The sequence below is a fragment of the Crinia signifera genome, chromosome 3 (genome assembly GCF_055691185.1).
Source record: "Crinia signifera chromosome 3, ASM5569118v1, whole genome shotgun sequence".
Taxonomy (NCBI): Eukaryota; Metazoa; Chordata; class Amphibia; order Anura; family Myobatrachidae; genus Crinia; species Crinia signifera.
The window spans coordinates 133147380-133168084 of NC_139219.1; the positions used below are offsets into that span (position 1 = coordinate 133147380).

General features: G+C 43.9%; 3 protein-coding genes across 3 annotated transcripts in view; 2 read left to right on the forward strand and 1 right to left on the reverse strand.

Moving 5' to 3' along the window:
* LOC146063785 (uncharacterized) overlaps positions 1-14228 on the reverse strand; it is a 33274-nt gene extending 19046 nt beyond the window's left edge. Inside the window, exon 1 of the mRNA XM_083176531.1 lies at positions 12389-14228. Within this exon, the coding sequence (XP_083032657.1) occupies positions 13069-14166 (1098 nt within the window). The 5' untranslated portion in view covers positions 14167-14228 and the 3' untranslated portion in view covers positions 12389-13068. The remainder of the gene's footprint in view (positions 1-12388) is intronic.
* Positions 1-20705, forward strand: part of LOC146063784 (uncharacterized) — a 57069-nt gene that overhangs the window by 22694 nt on the left and 13670 nt on the right. The gene's annotated exons all lie outside the window — the stretch shown is intronic.
* Positions 15878-16707, forward strand: SF3B5 (splicing factor 3b subunit 5). Its single transcript, XM_083176538.1, has one exon. It carries the CDS (start codon positions 16037-16039, stop codon positions 16295-16297), a length of 261 nt encoding a protein of 86 aa, XP_083032664.1. The 5' UTR covers positions 15878-16036; the 3' UTR covers positions 16298-16707.

Genomic DNA, 20705 nt, shown 5'->3' on the forward strand with positions numbered 1-20705 from the left:
AGGACCTGGCTGGCTGATAATGGCCCGGAGTATGTAGGGTGGAAAAGATTGGTAGACTACACAGTTACACATGAAAAATATGTACACATACACAGAAACACGATAAGTAAATTTAATAAAGTATGGAGTAAATGGACAAATAGTAATAGAACTACATAAACGGAGAATATAGACTAACACGTATAGGTAGAATACACAGCAACACACGAAAAATATACACACATACACAGAAATACGAAAAGTAAGTTTAACCCCTTCCCGTCATTTGACGTACATTTACGTCATGGCTGGGATGTACTTCCCGACACATGGCATAAATGTACGTCATGACTTTAAACTGTCACTGCGTCTCGAGACGCAGTGACAGAGGGACGATGTCTGCTGTCCCTGACAGCAGACATGTCCCTGCATGCCCAGGGGGGGCTGCGATGTCGCCCCCCCGTCGGCGATCGCTGTGATTGGCTGTTAAGTGTGAACAGCCATTCACAGCGTTTTCCTGTGTTACCAGCGAATCGGACGCTCGGTAACACAGGTGTCAATCACCGCCGGGCGTCAGGGGGCATGAGGGGGTCATCGGTGACGATGACACCTCACCCCACCCTCACCCCACCTGCCCCCAAGGCTGTGATTGGTCCGTGGGACCCACGGACCAATCACAGCCAAGGCGCGACATTTAAACTACCGGTGACTGCGCTGCAGACGCCATTCCGGTCTGGAATAGCGTGCAGAGCGGTCACCGTGCCTATCTGCCGTGATACTGACCTGATCCTTGCTAATACTTACCTGATCCTTGCAAATACCTTACCTGATCACTTGATCACTGCTTGTAGCGTGCTGGACGCTTCCTGGATCTGACTTCTTGGGACTTCCTGCTGCTGCTGCAGTGTGATAGAGAGATAGAGAGATAGAGAGAGAGATAGAGAGAGATAGAGAGATAGTGACAGAGAGAGCTATATTTTGTGTCTGCTACCCCCCCTTTTTGGGGGTGCAGGGTTTTTTTATATATAAATAACTGTCACTGCTGCTGCTGCAGTGTCATAGTGATAGATAGTGATAGATAGTGAGAGATAGTGATAGATAGTGATAGATAGTGAGAGATAGAGAGATTTGTGTCTGCTACCCCCCCTTTTTGGGGGTGCAGGTTTTTTTTTTATATATATAACTGTCAGTGCTGCTGCTGCAGTGTCATAGTGATAGATAGTGATAGATAGTGAGAGATAGAGAGATAGAGAGAGATAGTGACAGAGAGTGATAGAGAGTGTATATTTTGTGTCTGCTACCCCCCTTTTTTGGGGGTGCAGGTTTTTTTTTATACATATAACTGTCAGTGCTGCTGCTGCAGTGTGATAGATAGTGATAGATAGTGATAGATAGTGATAGATAGTGAGAGATAGAGAGAGATAGAGAGAGATAGTGACAGAGAGTGATAGAGAGTGTATATTTTGTGTCTGCTACCCCCGCCTTTTGTGCTGATCACTATATCTGAGGTGATCAGCAACTTTTTGGGGGCGCAGAGGTTTTTTTTTTTTATATATACCTGTCAGTTGCTGCCAGTTGCACTGTCAGTTGCACCAAAGGTTGTGCACCTGCTGCCCCTCACTGGTAATCAGTGTTGCATCACTGATCACCTTTTTTTTTTTTGAGGCTGCTGTGGGTCTTTTTTTAATTTTTTTTTTACACACACTGTTATTTTGTGGGTGTCCTGTGGCCACTGTGCGCTGATCAGTGACGTACATCACTGATCATCTTTTTCGGCACAGGGTTGATCTATTTTTTTTTTTTATCAAATTCCTGTTGCCTTTGAGCGCTGTTCAGTGACGGACGTTACTGACCAACATCTGTGCTCAATTTTTGGCGCAGGGCCTTTTTTTTTTTTTTTTTAACCCCTTCAATTTTTTTTTTTTTTAATTGGGTTCAAATTCCTGTATAAAGTATTTTTTTTTTTTCTACACTACATACACACTACACACTACACACTACATACCCCCCGGGTTGAAATAAAGTTTGTACCCCCCCCCCTACACTATACACGTGTTGAAACATTTCACTACCAGTAACACAAAAATAAAAATGGCATCCCAAATGTCATCCCAAATGTCATCCCAGTCATCCAGAAGAATGTATTCAGCGGAGGAGGCATATGCCATGCTTGCCTCTGATTCTGACACAGCCAGTGAGGCAAGCGGGGAATTTGAAGGATTCATCTTAACCTCATCTTCCTCCTCTAGTGATGAGGGACCCCCTCAAAGACGCCCCCGTAGAGCAGCTGAGACCCCCCCCCCAATAATTGATCTCGTATGGACCCCACCACCAGACAATTTTGAGCCCCAGGTTCCTGAGTTTTTGGCCATGCCAGGAATCCAATTTGATTCCACAGGTCTCAGAGAAATTGACTTTTTCAAATTATTTTTCTCTGATGATTTTATAAATTTAATTGTGGACCAAACTAATTTATATGCCCAGCAGTTTATTGCTCAAAACCCCACGTCATCATTTGCTAGGTGGACCCCTGTAGATGCAGTAGAGATGATGACATTTTGGGGTCTGGTGTTTCATATGGGCATAGTAAAAAAGCCAGAAATTAGGCAATATTGGAGTACAGATGTTCTGTACAGCACCCCATTTTACCGTATGGCCATGCCCCGGGCTCGATTTGAGACGATCCTTAAATTTTTGCATTACAACGATAATGCACAGTGCCCACCCAGAGATGATCCCACCTTTGACCGGCTATTCAAAGTCAGGCCGGTCATTGATCATTTCAGTGCCAAATTTGAAGAGATGTACATCCCAGATAAATTCATTTGCATAGACGAGTCCCTTATACATTTTAAAGGAAGGGTTAAATTCCGCCAGTACCTTCCCAGTAAGAGGGCAAGGTATGGCATAAAAATGTATAAGCTGTGTGAAAGCACCTCAGGGTACACCCACAGGTTTAGGGTATATGAAGGGAAGGATTCAAGAATTGAACCGCCAGAATGCCCCCCCTCCCTCGTAGGTGTTAGTGGAAAAATTGTCTGGGATTTAGTGCACCCCTTCCTGGATAAAGGTTATCACCTCTATGTGGATAACTTTTACACCAGCATCCCCCTGTTTAAGGCCCTTGGTTCAAGAGGTACAGCAGCTTGCGGTACTGTGCGCAAGAACCAAAGAGGCCTCCCAAAAACGCACATTGCCCAAGTAATGAGAAGGGGTGAAAGCAGGGGAATATGCACCGAAAATATGTTGTTGGTCAAATATAAGGACAAGAGGGATGTCCTTATACTGACAACAATTCACGGAGACAGTACCACCTCCGTCCCTGTACGAGGTACCAGTACCCACACCTCCAAACCTAATTGTATCCTGGATTACAATAGGTACATGGGCGGAGTGGATCTTTCAGATCAGGTACTGAAGCCGTACAGTGCCCTGCGGAAAACAAAAATCTGGTACAAGAAGCTGGCCGTGTATATCATCCAGATGGCACTGTATAACGCTTACGTGCTATTCCGTTCTACCGGCCAGAGGGGGACATTTATGCACTTTCAAGAGGAAGTCATAAAGGGCCTAGTATTTGGGAACCAGCAGGCAGAGGGCCCCAGTACTTCTAGTACTGGCCCCCGTATTGTACCAGGGCAGCATTTTCCTGATGAAATCCCCTCCACTGGAAAAAAGGGCAGGACACAAAAAAGGTGCAAAGTTTGCTATAAAAAGGGAATAAGAAAGCAAACTATTTTTCAGTGTGACACTTGCCCCGACAAACCCGGCCTATGTATAAAGGAGTGTTTTAAAATATACCACACATCTATGGATTTTTAGGTTCATCATTTCACCGTGCTTCGGGGGTCTTGCTAATGCCACATAGCACCCACCATTCATTCCACCAGAATCTGAGCCGCAAAATCCAAAAATCACTCCTTCCCTTCTGAGTCCTGCCATGCACCCAACTGGTATTTTTTGGTCACATGTGAGGCATTGCCGTACTCGGGAGAAATTGGGGCACAGATTTTGGGGTGCTTTTTCTCCTTCATACCTTCTGAAAATGAAAAATTTTGAGCCAGAACTGCATTTTTGTGTAAAAAAATGTAATTTTTCATTTTCACTGCCCAGTTGTATCAAAATTGGTGAAACCCCTGGGGGTTTGAAATGTACACTATACCCCTAGATGAATTCCCTGAGGGGTGTAGTTTGCAAAATGGGGTCACTTGTGGGGGGGTTCCACTGTATTGGTGCTTGGGGGGTCTTGCTAATGCGACATAGCACCCACCAACATTCCACCAGAATTTGTGCTGCAAAATCCAAATATCACTCCTTCCCTTCTGAGTCCTGACACTTTTTGGTCACACATGAGGCATTGCCGTACTCGGGAGAAATTGGGGCACAGATTTTGGGGTGCTTTTTCTCCTTCATACCTTCTGAAAATGAAAAATATTGAGCCAGAACTGCATTTTTGTGTAAAAAAATGTAATTTTTCATTTTCACTGCCCAGTTGTATCAAAATTGGTGAAACCCCTGGGGGTTTGAAATGTACACTATACCCCTAGATGAATTCCCTGAGGGGTGTAGTTTGCAAAATGGGGTCACTTGTGGGGGGGTTCCACTGTATTGGTGCTTGGGGGGTCTTGCTAATGCGACATAGCACCCACCAACATTCCACCAGAATTTGTGCTGCAAAATCCAAATATCACTCCTTCCCTTCTGAGTCCTGACACTTTTTGGTCACACATGAGGCATTGCCGTACTCGGGAGAAATTGGGGCACAGATTTAGGGGTGCTTTTTCTCCTTCATACCTTCTGAAAATGAAAAATTTTGAGCCAGAACTGCATTTTTGTGTAAAAAAATGTAATTTTTCATTTTCACTCACCAGTTGTATCAAAATTGGTGAAACCCCTGGGGGTTTGAAATGTACACTATACCCCTAGATGAATTCCCTGAGGGGTGTAGTTTGCAAAATGGGGTCACTTGTGGGGGGGTTCCACTGTATTGGTGCTTGGGGGGTCTTGCTAATGCGACATAGCACCCACCAACATTCCACCAGAATTTGTGCTGCAAAATCCAAATATCACTCCTTCCCTTCTGAGTCCTGACACTTTTTGGTCACACATGAGGCATTGCCGTACTCGGGAGAAATTGGGGCACAGATTTTGGGGTGCTTTTTCTCCTTCATACCTTCTGAAAATGAAAAATTTTGAGCCAGAACTGCATTTTTGTGTAAAAAAATGTAATTTTTCATTTTCACTCACCAGTTGTATCAAAATTGGTGAAACCCCTGGGGGTTTGAAATGTACACTATACCCCTAGATGAATTCCCTGAGGGGTGTAGTTTGCAAAATGGGGTCACTTGTGGGGGGGTTCCACTGTATTGGTGCTTGGGGGGTCTTGCTAATGCAACATAGCACCCACCAACATTCCACCAGAATCTGAGCTGCAAAATCCAAAAATCACTCCTTCCTTTCTGAGTCCTGCCATGCACCCAAATGGTATTTTTTGGTCACATGTGAGGCATTGCCGTACTCGGGAGAAATTGGGGCACAGATTTTGGGGTGCTTTGTCTCCTTCATTCCTTGTGAAAATGAAAAATTTTGAGCCAGAACTGCATTTTTGTGTAAAAAATGTAATTTTTCATTTTCACTCACCAGTTGTATCAAAATTGGTGAAACCCCTGGGGGTTTGAAATGTACACTATACCCCTAAATAAATTCCCTGAGGGGTGTAGTTTGCAAAATGGGGTCACTTGTGGGGGGGTTCCACTGTATTGGTGCTTGGGGGGTCTTGCTAATGCGACATAGCACCCACCAAAATTCCACCAGAATCTGAGCTGCAAAATCCAAAAATCACTCCTTCCCTTCTGAGTCCTGCCATGCACCCAACTGGTATTTTTTGGTCACATGTGAGGCATTGCCGTACTCGGGAGAAATTGGGGCACAGATTTTGGGGTGCTTTTTCTCCTTCATACCTTCTGAAAATGAAAAATTTTGAGCCAGAACTGCATTTTTGTGTAAAAAAATGTAATTTTTCATTTTCACTGCCCAGTTGTATCAAAATTGGTGAAACCCCTGGGGGTTTGAAATGTACACTATACCCATAGATGAATTCCCTGAGGGGTGTAGTTTGCAAAATGGGGTCACTTGTGGGGGGGTTCCACTGTATTGGTGCTTTGGGGGTCTTGCTAATGCGACATAGCACCCACCAACATTCCACCACCAAAAATCACTCCTTCCCTTCTGAGTCCTGCCATGCACCCAACTGGTATTTTTTGGTCACATATGAGGCATTGCCATACTCGGGAGAAATTGGGGCACAGATTTTGGGGTGCTTTGTCTCCTTCATTCCTTGTGAAAATGAAAAATTTTGAGCCAGAACTGCATTTTTGTGTAAAAAAATGTAATTTTTCATTTTCACTGCCCAGTTGTATCAAAATTGGTGAAACCCCTGGGGGTTTGAAATGTACACTATACCCCTAGATGAATTCCCTGAGGGGTGTAGTTTGCAAAATGGGGTCACTTGTGGGGGGGTTCCACTGTATTGGTGCTTGGGGGGTCTTGCTAATGCAACATAGCACCCACCAACATTCCACCAGAATCTGAGCTGCAAAATCCAAAAATCACTCCTTCCTTTCTGAGTCCTGCCATGCACCCAAATGGTATTTTTTGGTCACATGTGAGGCATTGCCGTACTCGGGAGAAATTGGGGCACAGATTTTGGGGTGCTTTTTCTCCTTCATACCTTCTGAAAATGAAAAATTTTGAGCCAGAACTGCATTTTTGTGTAAAAAAATGTAATTTTTCATTTTCACTCACCAGTTGTATCAAAATTGGTGAAACCCCTGGGGGTTTGAAATGTACACTATACCCCTAGATGAATTCCCTGAGGGGTGTAGTTTGCAAAATGGGGTCACTTGTGGGGGGGTTCCACTGTATTGGTGCTTGGGGGGTCTTGCTAATGCGACATAGCACCCACCAAAATTCCACCAGAATCTGAGCTGCAAAATCCAAAAATCACTCCTTCCCTTCTGAGTCCTGCCATGCGCCCAAATGGTATTTTTTGGTCACATGTGAGGCATTGCCGTACTCGGGAGAAATTGGGGCACAGATTTTGGGGTGCTTTTTCTCCTTCATACCTTCTGAAAATGAAAAATTTTGAGCCAGAACTGCATTTTTGTGTAAAAAAATGTAATTTTTCATTTTCACTGCCCAGTTGTATCAAAATTGGTGAAACCCCTGGGGGTTTGAAATGTACACTATACCCCTAGATGAATTCCCTGAGGGGTGTAGTTTGCAAAATGGGGTCACTTGTGGGGGGGTTCAACTGTATTGGTGCTTGGGGGGTCTTGCTAATGCCACATAGCACCCACCAACATTCCACCACCAAAAATCACTCCTTCCCTTCTGAGTCCTGCCATGCACCCAACTGGTATTTTTTGGTCACATATGAGGCATTGCCATACTCGGGAGAAATTGGGGCACAGATTTTGGGGTGCTTTGTCTCCTTCATTCCTTGTGAAAATGAAAAATTTTGAGCCAGAACTGCATTTTTGTGTAAAAAAATGTAATTTTTCATTTTCACTGCCCAGTTGTATCAAAATTGGTGAAACCCCTGGGGGTTTGAAATGTACACTATACCCCTAGATGAATTCCCTGAGGGGTGTAGTTTGCAAAATGGGGTCACTTGTGGGGGGGTTCCACTGTATTGGTGCTTGGGGGGTCTTGCTAATGCGACATAGCACCCACCAACATTCCACCAGAATCTGAGCTGCAAAATCCAAAAATCACTCCTTCCTTTCTGAGTCCTGCCATGCACCCAAATGGTATTTTTTGGTCACATGTGAGGCATTGCCGTACTCGGGAGAAATTGGGGCACAGATTTTGGGGTGCTTTTTCTCCTTCATACCTTCTGAAAATGAAAAATTTTGAGCCAGAACTGCATTTTTGTGTAAAAAATTTAATTTTTCATTTTCACTGCCCAGTTGTACCACAATTGGTGAAACCCCTGGGGGTTTGAAATGTACACTATACCCCTAGATGAATTCCCTGAGGGGTGTAGTTTGCAAAATGGGGTCACTTGTGGGGGGGTTCCTAACTTTTAGCATCTTATGGTGCCTAGAAACCTACATGGTGCCTAAAAAATAATCTCATAAAAAGGAGGCTCCAAAATCAAGTAGGTGCTCCTTCTATTATGAAGCCTGTGGTTTGGTCAACGTGCACACTAGGGCCACATATAGGATATTTATGAAAACAAAAGAATTGGGGGAATCAATTTTTAGTCACATTTCTCTAGTAAAATGTACTGTGTTCCTTAGAAAAATGTATTAAAATTGCAAATCTGCAAAAAAAATGAAATTTTGAAATTTCACCTACACTTTGTTTTAATTCCTGTGAAACACCTAAAGGGTTAACAAACTTCCAAAATGCTGTTTTGAATACTGTGAGGGGTGCAGTTTTTGAAATGGTATCATTTATGGGGGTGTCTCACATACAAGTCCCTCAAAGTCACATCAGAACTGAACTGGTCCCTAAAAAAATCAGTGTTTGAAATTTTCTTGAAAATTTGAGAATTTGCTATTCATATTGTAAGCCTCCTAGTGTCCAAAAAAATGAAAAGGAAGTTGAAATAATGATGTCAACATAAAGTAGACATATGGTCTATGTTAGTTATTAACTATTTTGAGTGGTATGATTATTTGTCTCACAAGCAGAAAATTTAACATTTTGCAAATTGCTAAATTTTCCATTTTTTCACGACATTTTGGTATTTTTCACAAAAAAACACAGACTGTATCGACCCAAATTTACCACTAATTTGAAGTACAATGTGTCACGAAAAAACAATCTCAAAATCACTGGGATAAGTAAAAGCAAAAAAAAGTTATCCCCACTTAAGTGAGACATGTCAGATTTGAAAAAAAGGGCTCTGTCAGGAACGCAAAAACTGGCTCTGTCAGGAAGGGGTTAATAAAGCATGGAGTAAAATGACAAATCACAAGGGAATTATTAATGGGTAATACAGAGGTACACAAATCCCAAAAAAAAGACACTGATCTCTTTTTACCCCTAAGATTAAAAAGAGAAATCACTTTCACCATAAGCACTGGATTCACAGGGTGAGAATAGATATCCAGCCAGGTCAAGAAATAGGGCCATAAAGGCATAATATACAAAGGACAGCATAAAGTTATCAAAGAAAAGGGGGGGGGGGGGAGATTACCTGGGCGACCGTAGCATAGTAAACATCAGACTCCCATATAGCCAAGCAGGGTTTCAAAACAAATGTACTAATTGGGCGAAGAAATATTGGAAACGTAAAAGGGCCAAATAAACACATGGATTGGGAACGGGAATGGGAAGGGGTGGGCTTGAGTGGGCAAGTATTGTTGTATTGTGATGTTTTTTGTCTCACTGGGAACAGCGGGATAAAATGAACAAAGGGAGTGATAAAGTGTGATGTACATGACCAGGTGCAATTGTTCCAGTGAGAATGTATTGTTATGTAACTGTGAAATGTAGAATGTCTATGTCATTGTTATTTTTATATGCATAAGAAATTGAATAAAAAGGAAATATAAAAAAAAAAATAATGTTATTTATTGAACCAATATATAATAATAATGAATGCTTGACCTAAGAAAAGCAGCCAAACACAATGTGAGTCCCAGCATGTGTTGCAGCAAATTTTGGGCCAAATGTAATAGTTAGCAATTTTTTAACTATTGCCATTTATTATCCAAAATCGCAAATTTTGTTTATCACGTAAATGTAATAGGGTGAGCTATCTCCCCCTATTGTTCCTTTATCCCCTATCATTCCCCTTTTCCTCTAATCCACCACTATTCATAACACAGGACAGGATATGTGGGGGCATATAGCACAGTGACACGGGATGTACAGTAGGAGCACATGGTGAGATGTTGGATGATGCAAGACACAGCGCACACCCCTGCTTCATCATTGTATGCCTGCCACTGGGACATAAGTAACAGTGGCAAATGCAGGATTTATAGAGGGGGGGTTTCCAAATGCAGCACACACACTTCCACTCTGGAGAACATTACAGCAAGTGTGGGAGTCTAGGGGAGTGATTGAAAAACCTACTAATGACCCTGGACATTTATTCATTTATTATTTATTATCGTTTATTTAGATGGCGCCACAAGGGTTCCACAGTGCCTGACAATACATAGATGAGCAAAAAAAACCACAAAGAAAATAGTGATTTACAGTACAAATGCAAATTAGGACAAGCACATGCTAAATAAAAGACAGTTGCAGCAGTGGACAATGACGCTATTATAACTTTGAAAAAGCTCACATTGGAGCGAAACTAGTTAGAGGATCCTGGCACCCGTGGAGAGAAGTTACTTTTTCCTGTGAAGTCCACCATTGTTGTCCCATACGCTTGTACTCACTGCCAATTCCGCCAGAGACATCGATTACACAGGCGGCCACACACGGACACCGAGTTCCAGCTTTGTTGTTACCATCAACTGTGCAGCGGGTGAGAGACGCAGCACAGTACGCCCCACGGACACACCGCACTAGCCGGAGGTGAGACCACCCACTGCTGCGGGTGAGAGACGCAGCAGTACCGGACTGACATCACACTGCTGGTTTTCAGGTGGTTCTCTTACCAGGCAATTCATCTTGCATTCACCGCAAATTAGCAGGTAGCAGCACTGGGGGCAGTGAACACTTCACGGAATCATCCCTCAGTCTCCCTGCTTCTTTCCATCTTGCTACAAAATATTTACTGGAGTCTGTGAGTACCACATATGTGGAAATATTATCCCTGGTGGACAATCTATATTCATATATTCACATATGGAATTTGAATAAATCCCGGGGACATTCATTTTTATCTTATATAATTTTTATGCATATATATTTCGTATAATTTATTTCTATATATATTTTTGATCTTTTTTATTTATTTTCATTAATTATGTTATAGCTTGCATATAAACCAACAGAAATAGGTGGCCACCTAAATTATATGAGCATTGTCCATTTATCCATCTAATATTCAATAATATTTTATATTGTGTGAAAATTATTTATTGTATTTTTTGATATGTTTTATAAATGAGATTTTTTTACAAATCATTAAATAATCATTTATTAATGAGGAGAGAGGGCCCTGCACATGAGGAGAGAGGGCCCTGCTCGTTAGAGCTTACATTCTACATTACATAGAGCAGACATGAATGTAAACATTGGCCACTTAAATAATATAAATAAGTGGTCAGGAAAAGGTTAAACATACCATAATGAATAAATACACTAACACAATAGAATATGTACTGCAGTGGCGCATGCAGGGGGGTTTCTGGTTGCCTAGAAACCCCCCTAATAGGCCAAACATTTTTGTTTAGTGGGCAGCCAACCTCCTGTCTGCTGCTACTACTTGAGTGCCCAGCAGCTCCTCAGTTCTGTAGGGGAACAGTGGCAATGAGCAGCCATGGGCACATGAAGCAGCAGCGATGCAATGGCCTGCTGGGCCAGGGGCTGCGGGAGCCGGAGGCAGAATTACTGGCAGTGGCTGCTCGCTGGCCGCTGACACTGTGCAGCCAGCAGAGTTGGATGAACAGGGGGCCAGGGGTAAGTACATACATACAGGGGGGGTTGTGTGTATGCTGTGTGTACTGTATGTATGTATGCATTGTATGTGTGAATATGTATGTGTGCATATATATATGCTATGTATATTTGTATGTATGTATGCTGTGTTACATGCACATGAATAAAAGTAGCATGCCCCTCCTCAGAATAAAATTCCTGATTTTTTTACACCAAATGTAAAAAACAAAACACTTTATTTTAAAAGTTCACATTCCACTTCTCCATAAAAAGATAGCGATTGCTACTCGGTGAATCATGGCGAAAAAAACCTTCAAATGTATTCGCCATGTGGTCATTGAATAGGGTGATTCACCGTTTTTGTAAAAAATTCGCCAAACAGCACAAATTCGCCATAAAAACATGGCGAATCAGGCTCATTGAATACCGCCCAATGACTGATATTGTGGACATATTCCATTGAGGACTTTTGCGCTGGGTATCCTTGTTTTTATATATATATATATATATATATATATATATATATATACTTGTGGATGAGCTGGCACTCCTGGTAATAAGGAATGAATTGCCTTGGGTGCCTTCCAGTAGATAAGTGTAGAGGAAGAATTTTGGCGTCACTCCAAAGGCACTCAGCTCCGATGCTTTGTTAGTGGCCCCGTGCCCTCAGTAACTGGCGCAGCATCAGCTACCCAGACAACATATAAACCAACACAACCGTGGCACTTGGGACTTGCTGCAAGTAAATAACCACACGTAGCCTCTCAGGGAAGTTTCAGCCGCAGAACGGCTTTTATCAAAAACCAGCTTCCATGAAATAACAGGGTGTGCTTACCTCTATAAGTAGTTCAGAACCATTGATGTGTTCAGAGACAGCAGTCACGTGCCGATGCCGTGGGCGCTGGGATAGTGATGTCATCGTCATAGGGACCGTTGCCGCAGCAACGTGTCATTGTGTGTGTTTTATCTATAAAGTTTTGTTGAAAATAAAAAAAATTACAAAGTGACTGGTTTATGTGGTTTGTATGCTAGAACAACTGCTGCCACTATAACAACCAATGGTGCCACTGCAAAATAACAAATACATACTTAGTGCATAAAACACTAATACAATGGCGGCAGCAGATTGTGATAAAGAATAATTAGGAAACATGACGAGAAGAAGGCATATGTACAGAAATTAATTAAAGAACGTAAAAAATATTCAATTAATGCTGCAGCTTAAATTTATCCAACAGACATATTAGTAAGCTAATGTCTTAATTATCTATACATGGCCGAAGCCCAATAATGCACTTAACCAATTTATGACGGCTACGATTCCTATTAATGATACATGTGCTCTAATTAAAACTGTATTTACTGAATATTTTATTCTTAAGGCCACCCTTTACTAGAACTTAGGACGGGGGCCCTTTGTGTCAGTTATTCGCTATCAAGGCTGACCTGTAGAAGTAATGACTCTACCAAAAGATACTATTAAATCAGCAATCACAAGAACCAATGCAATCCCAACTATTCGTTGAGACCTTTAGGTGAGAGGGTCCCCAGCTTATAGATCCACCTAGTCTCAAGCTGGAGAAGCTTTCTACCTCTATCTCCACCTCTTACCAGTGGAGGAACATGATCCAAAATCATATATTTTACTGAGGACAGGGGATGTCGGGCTTGGGCATAGTGGCGGGCCAGCGGTTGGTCACTTGTTATGGCTGCCCATATGGCTGAGCGGTGCTGAGCCATCCGCTCTTTAAATTGCCTCTCAGTTTTGCCTACGTAGGCCAGAGAGCAGGGGCAAAAAATTATATATACAACAAATTTCGTTGTACAAATAAGGAAATGGTTAATTGGGATTTTCTTGCCTGTATAGGGATGAGATACGAAGAACCCTGTTTGCATGAAGCTGCATGATGTGCAATTAGGACAGTGAAAACATCCTTTTCTGGTTTTACCCAGGAATGTACTTGTGGGTGTCTTGCCCATTTTGGTGATATCAGTTCTTACAAGGTAGTCCCTAAGATTTTTCCCTTTACGGTAGGCAGGAATCAAGGTTTTATTGCCTAAATTTAACTCTGGGTCTGTCTTAACGATAGGCCAGAGTTTCTTAATTTCTTGTACCTTCTTATGGGATTGGTTAGTAAATACATTTGCCCATATGAATTTGTCTGATTTTTTGTCTGATCCTCTCTCAGAATTTAACAATTCCGCTCTAGTTTTAGATAGAGCTTTCTGGCATTGTTTGGCTAGTTCAGTGCGTTTATACCCCCTTTCCATGAACTTCTCAGTCATGTTCGCTAATTCTTTCACAGCTTCTTCTTTATCGCTAACTATTCTGAGTACCCGTAGATACTGGCTGTAAGGAAGGGATGTTTTGCTGTGTGTGGGGTGAGCACTACTTGCTAATACAAAGTTATTACGATCGGTAGGCTTTGTGTAGAGGCTGGTCTTAATCCCCGACTGGTCTTTTGAGATTTGTACGTCTAAAAAGTTGATGGTACTGGAATTAATGGAATAAGTGAATTTGACGGGACTGTCTGCCTCGTTATGTGTGTTAATGATTTGTATGTGTAATGAAGTGTACACTTCTGATGAAGGACCTAAGCGTCCGAAACGCATTAAGGGGTAAATTTATAAAAGGAAATTTGTAAAAAATAGGTGTAAAAATAGGTGTATTTGTATCCAGAAATACACTTTTTTTTGACATTTACTATCCCGAAAATACGGCAATTCGTATTCGTATTGATAGCACATCAATATGAATATGAATTGCCGTATTTTCCATATAGTAAATGTCAAAAATAAGTGTATTTCTGGATACAAATACACCTATTTTTACACCTATTTTTTACAAATTTCCTTTAGTAAATTTCCCCCTAAGTGTGTGACCCCCCACCGTGGACTTTTGCTGCTGAATCCCCGTCGAGGTTGATGAGTCCTGAGCCGGCATCTGGACTGTACCAGCCCTTCCCCGCCTGACACCATCGTGGGTGAGAAGTACTGATGGGAGGATAGCCCAGCTGCATTTGCCATGTAGGATTGTTTTTATGCGATTTAACCTCATATGTTTGTGAGTGTATTTTATGGAATAAATTGTAACCCCCTTTTATCAGACATATTGCACCAATCCTTGTCTGTACTGTCTCCAATCACCACACATCTCTTCATTGAGAGTGTTTGGAGACAATTATATTGTTTCAGGTTTCATCAGTGAACCTTCTGGATGTTACATGAATAGGACACGTATCTATTTTCTAATTTTTATCTGTGTGCACCATATGTGAACAGGAAGAAGCGCATAATAGTTTTTGCACTGTTTGTCTATTTGTTGTTGGTGGATGACAAAAACACTGACATTATAGTAACCTAAGCTGCACATCTCCTATCTAGCGCTCTGATCCAGGATTCACCCATTTGTCTATTACAATGCATTTGCCTGAGCTCAGCACTGCCACCTGTGGCAGCTGAGATGTACTAACTCTGGAGACTGAGTACAGTGCTGCGACTGCAAGTGAAAGAAAGAATAACAAGGCTGCTGCTGCTAGGGATGGCCATCGGTGCAGACGCCATCGATGGCGATTCTGCACCCAGACAATGATCAGTGTTTTACTCGGTCATGTATGCATACCTCCCAACAGCCCCAAAAACCGCGGGAATGTCCCGGTTTTTGGGGACATTCCCGCATCCCTCCCGCAGCTGGCAGAGTCCCGTGGCGAGGGGGGGGGCTGTTGGGAGTCCCCCGTCGGCTGCTGAGCAGAGGGGAATAAACGCTGTGCACATGTCTATTCCCGCAGCAAGGGAGCTGGGGGCATGGCTAGACAGAGCCTCTGGGTCATGCCCCCATAGCGGCAAAACGGGAGCGTGGCCTCACGGATGAGATATAGGCCACGCCCCCCCCCAACAAAAACAATTTACGCAGTCCCCTGTCCCTCCTCCGGCTCCCAAGAAGTTGGGAGCTATGTGGATGTTCTTATTTGTTCAGCTCACTGTTAAAAAAAAAAAAAAAGTTTTTAAAAAATGTTGATTTTACTGTTTATAGCAATAAATGATTGTAAAACAAATAATGCTTCATTATTATCAAATTACTCCTCTTTTCCCAAAGCGAGCCGCTGACTCTTCTAAATGATCCGGATCTTTTCTCGCCTTGCGCGCGCGATCCCAGCTCTTTTTAGTGACCCGTTCTGCCCATCTCTATCCAGTATACGTGAACCCAGGCATGATGGGAAATGTCACAATACTGAAGTGATTTTAGTCACTAATGGGCACGAGCACCTGTACGCCGCCCACATACAGCTCAGCGCCTCCTCTTATAAGTCACGGGGTGACGCTACGCACAGGGTTAGTAGTGCAGTTCCGGGTCGCGCACGCCTGTTTGTTCTCAGTTGCACGCAGCACATCCGCCGACGGAGCGCCAGTGCCAGGAGAAGGAGAGGAGCCGCCGCCGCCGTGTGATCAGCAGCAGCAGCAGCACACAGACGAAGGAGGCGCCATGACGGACAGATACACCATCCACAGCCAGCTCGAGCACCTGCAGTCCAAATACATCGGCACCGGCCATGCGGACACCACTAAGTGGGAGTGGCTGGTGAACCAGCACCGGGACTCGTACTGCTCCTACATGGGACACTTCGACCTCCTTAACTACTTCGCTGTGGCCGAGAACGAGAGCAAGGCCCGCGTGCGCTTTAATCTGATGGAGAAGATGCTGCAGCCGTGCGGGCCGCCGGTGGACAAGCCCGACGAGTCCTGAGTTCCCCGTCGCCTGTGTCGGGAGAGACGGCCGGCTGTGTGTGTGTCCCCGGAGCCGCCACCATCTCCCCCCTTCTTCCTACGGGACACTTCGTTTTGTATTTATACCGCAGTGTATAGTCCTGCTGGCTCGCGGCATAGCCCAGAATAACCTGCCGCCCGAGTTACCCTCCTGCTGCCGCCGCCTTCTGGTTCCATGTTCACACCAGCGGCGCCTCCCTATGGCCGGAGCAGTGTATCACGGCGGCCCCGTACAGCACACGAGCGCGGCCTATTGCTCCCTGGGAGCCTGTGCGCGCGCCCCCCCCCCCCCCCCCACGTTACATGCTGTAATTGTACCGTGCACCCCCCTCTTGTACACGCGGGACCACATCAAATACCTGAAATAAAAGCTGTTTTTTTATTTTCAAACTGTCTTTCTGTCGCCGTGTTCCCAGCACCTGCGCTGCTATGCTGGGTCCACACGTACAGGTTTATCTGTCTGGTCTGGTGGAATAAAAAATCTGGCAATGTATGGGCGCAAGTTACACAACTATTTGCACCCTAATGCTGGAACAAAAACCAATAGTAGTTGAGATAAATTAGCTAGTTATTTGATTTGTCTAATCAAGCTGAACAACCATTTTTTTAATGCTATTTACAATGGGAGCAATTGACAGTCATTCTCTCCCATACATAAACAGCTTTTTGTTACCACCAGACAGATAAATCTTTGTGTGTACCCAGCTACACTCACACACACCTACCTGTACACACAGGGCTTCTGCTCGGTCAGCACTTACTGATCAGCTGAATGGTATTTTATACTGCGCACCTGCATCCTAGCCCCCTGCAGCGATCTATTTTGACAACTGCAGGTGGCGATGCGCTGTCCCTGCTGCTGGCTCTGCGCTGGGGATCTCATGTGAGTATCGAGATCCTGCGCGTGCCCAAGCCGGCCAGGGGGGTAAGGAGACAGCGCCTCAGTGTTATAATAATATAAATCTACCCCTGAGGGCTTGAGGAGTACTATTGCACTGACATTAGGTATTTCTAGAGCTTTCTGTAATGTCTTTATCTATGTGACTTGATTACCAAGCCCATGTCATGTATTTCTGAGATTGCAGTAGTGTAAAGGAGCATTGAATAATGGTATGTAGGGGGAAAGTGATGGAGCTGCAATATGGGTATTAAATCTATATATTTTTTTCTGTTAATGTATTATGACTATTTCAATAGGAAACTTATGAGGGGTTCAATTAAGTGCTCCACACATAAGAGCTTTTTGTAACATGACCTTGCTTATTTTAGCTAGTGGTACGTTAGCGTCAAAACTGAATGGAACCGCAGTGCTAATTTCACCATTTGGCCTAGGGTTGCAGCAGAAATCTGAGGCTATAAAGGCCCCTATATAATTGTTTGACTTGTCAAAGAGGAGAGGTTGCAGGAGAACTCATTTGAACCACAGCAGCTTCCCAGACAGCATGATCACATACGATACACCCCATGTGGTCTTTTTAATTAAAATGTATGCGATCCAGTAGGTGCTGTGGGATCTGACAAATCCTTGTAGCAGCACTTGCGATCTCCAGTTCAATGCGCACAGGACAGTGCATTGGTATTGGAGATAAAACATAAGATTTGACACTTCCACCCAAATCTTGGTCTGATCCTCGTGAACTGTGTGAAAAGTGGCCAGATCGTACTAGTGTATGGCCAACTTAACCCCTTCCCGACGAGGCCTTTTTTGTTAATTTTTTTTTTTTTTTCCTCCTTGTGTTCAAATAAGCGTAACTTTTTTAATTTTCCGGCTATATAGACACATGAGGGCTTTTTTTTTGTGGGACAAGTTGTACTTTTTAATGGTACCATTTACTATACCGTATAATATTCTGGGGAATCAGGAAATAATTCAATGTGGGGTAAAAAAGAAAAAAAACGCAATTCCACAATTTTGCGCTGGTTACGTTTTTTTTGGAGTTCATAGTTCGTTTAAAATGATGGGTTATCTTTATTCTATGGGTCGTTACGATTCCGGTGATACCAAACTTATATAGTTTTCGTTATGTTTTACCACTAAAAAAAAAAATAGAAACTTTTACGGTTTTTCTAATTTGCGTCGCGTCGCCATGTTCTGCGGCTTATAACTTTTTTATTTTTCCACCTACGGACCTGGGTCAGGGCTCATTTTTTGCGGGCTGAAGTGTACTTTTTAATTAATACCATTATGGGATATGGGCGACTTTCTGATCTCTTTTAGTTATTTTTTTTTGGGTAGGCGATGCGACCAAAAAACGTAGTTTTGGCGTTGGGAATTATTTTCCGTTTACGCCTTTAACCGTGCGGGATAACTAATGTTATATTTTAATAGATCGGACTTTTAGGAACGCGGCGATACCAAATATGTTTATTTTTTTTATTTTTTATTTATTTATATTTGTGAAATGGGGAAAGGGGGGTGATTTGAACTTTTAATTTTTTTTTATTTTTTTTAACTTTTACTACAAGGCCCCCTAGTGTACTTGACCACTAGGGGGCGCGATCGCCTGTACTAGGTTCAGCCATAGAGCTCTATGGCTGAACGTAGTGATTTTCAGCACTTCCTATTACATCCTGCCTCAGGCAGGATGTAATAGGAATGCTGACACGGCCAGCACAGGGGTCTACATTAGACCCCTGGCTGCCATGGCAACCGATCGGCACCCTCCGATCTCGCCGCGGGGGGCCCCGATCGGTGCCGGAGGGGGGCGCCCCCCTCCGATCAGCTATTTAAGCACTGCGGGCGCTTTGCCCGCGGTGCTTAAAGGGTTAAACGGCCACGATCGGCGAACTCGCCGCTCGTGGCCGTGAGAGCAGGTACCTGGCTGTAATATACAGCCATTACCTGCTCTCTTTCAAGCCAGCTCACTCCGTGAGCTGGCTTGATTCCCCCGCAACCGACATATGACGTAAATGTACGTCATATGTCGGGAAGGGGTTAAGAGTACCATTACCCTGTGAAGTTTAGGAACCACTGTGCTAAGTTAAATAAAGTGCCCCATGCAGATGTGATAACTGATCTGACCTCTCCCACTTAGTGATGTAAATGCCCCTCACAGTCGCACACAGTGCTTTCTTGCATGCGGTTCTTTTGCATGTGATCTATATGGCATACAACAGTGCCTGGCAAACCTCGGGGGCTAGGTCACCATGGCGATCAGATTCTGCTTCCTGTGGACCGGATTTTGTTTGGCAGGAAATGGAATCTGGTCGTAGCATGTCCACCACAGTTATTGCAAAACTCGACCCGGCATTGGGAACCAATCAAGCTGCAGCGGTAGCTCCTGATTTTCTGTCGGACCTGTGTGAGCATCGAATGACTCGCGATCTGGCGCAAGTTTTGAAATAGCCATGGATCAAGTGGAGTAACTATAGTTGTGGGTGCTGGGGGTTAATCCATTCTGTCCACAGCTGTCTTCATAGTGCTGTAGCTGCTTGTGCCTGCCCTGCGGTGTACCAAGCTGCCACGCAACAGAGCCAAATGGGGAGGGGAGAGAGCTACATTAGTTGAGGGCCTGGGGGACAGTAGTGTCAGGGGCAGAGCTGCATTGGGTATGGCGTCAGGGGGAGAGCTGCATCGGGCAGTGCTGCATTAGGTATGGCGTCAGGGGGAGAGCTGCATCAGGGGTATGGCATCAGTGGGAGAGCTGGGTCATGGATATGGCATTATGGGAATAGCTGCAGCAGGGGTATGGTGCCATGGGGAGAGCTGCATCAGGGGCAGAGCTGCATTAGGTATGGTGTCAGGGGGGGAGCTGTATATGGGGTATGGTGCCATGGGGAGAGCTGTGTCGGGTATTGCCTCAGCAGGAGAGATGTGTCGGCGGTAGTGATATATGTAATTTAATTTCACTGTTGCCGTGGGGTGGGGGGAGGGGTGCTACAAGCTTTATTGGAAGGGGGGGGGGAGCAAAATTTATAGTTAAGCCACTGAGCGGCAGACCTGTTCTCATTCAGCCGGGTAGATTGACAACCTCTCTGCCCGGTTGTTACCTTTACCGCAGATGGTAACGGTAGGGAGGAGGAGGGATAATCCCCCCCCTCCTATGGCAAAGAGCATGTAACCCCATGGCACAGCATGTACACCACTGGCAGAGCATGAAAATCCTTTGGCAACTAGCATGTTAACCCCAGGCAAAGCATGTAACTCTCATGCAACCCCTCGTATCAAGCATGTAGGTAAGTGGAACTTATGTGGCATAATATGTAATAGGCATTACAGCGTGAGGCATTATATGTAAGGGGCATTATGGTGTGTGGTATAATATGTCACGTATTACGGTGTGTGGTATAATGGGAATTATGGCATGTGGTATATGTCATGGGTGTATGATGTGTAATAGGCATTACGGTGTAACATTTTGGCGTGCACTGTCCCTATTTCTATTTTG

Coding starts and splice junctions, on each gene's coding strand:
- SF3B5 (XM_083176538.1), top strand. CDS start 16,037: ATGACGGACAGATACACCATCCACAGCCAGCTCGAGCACCTGCAGTCC.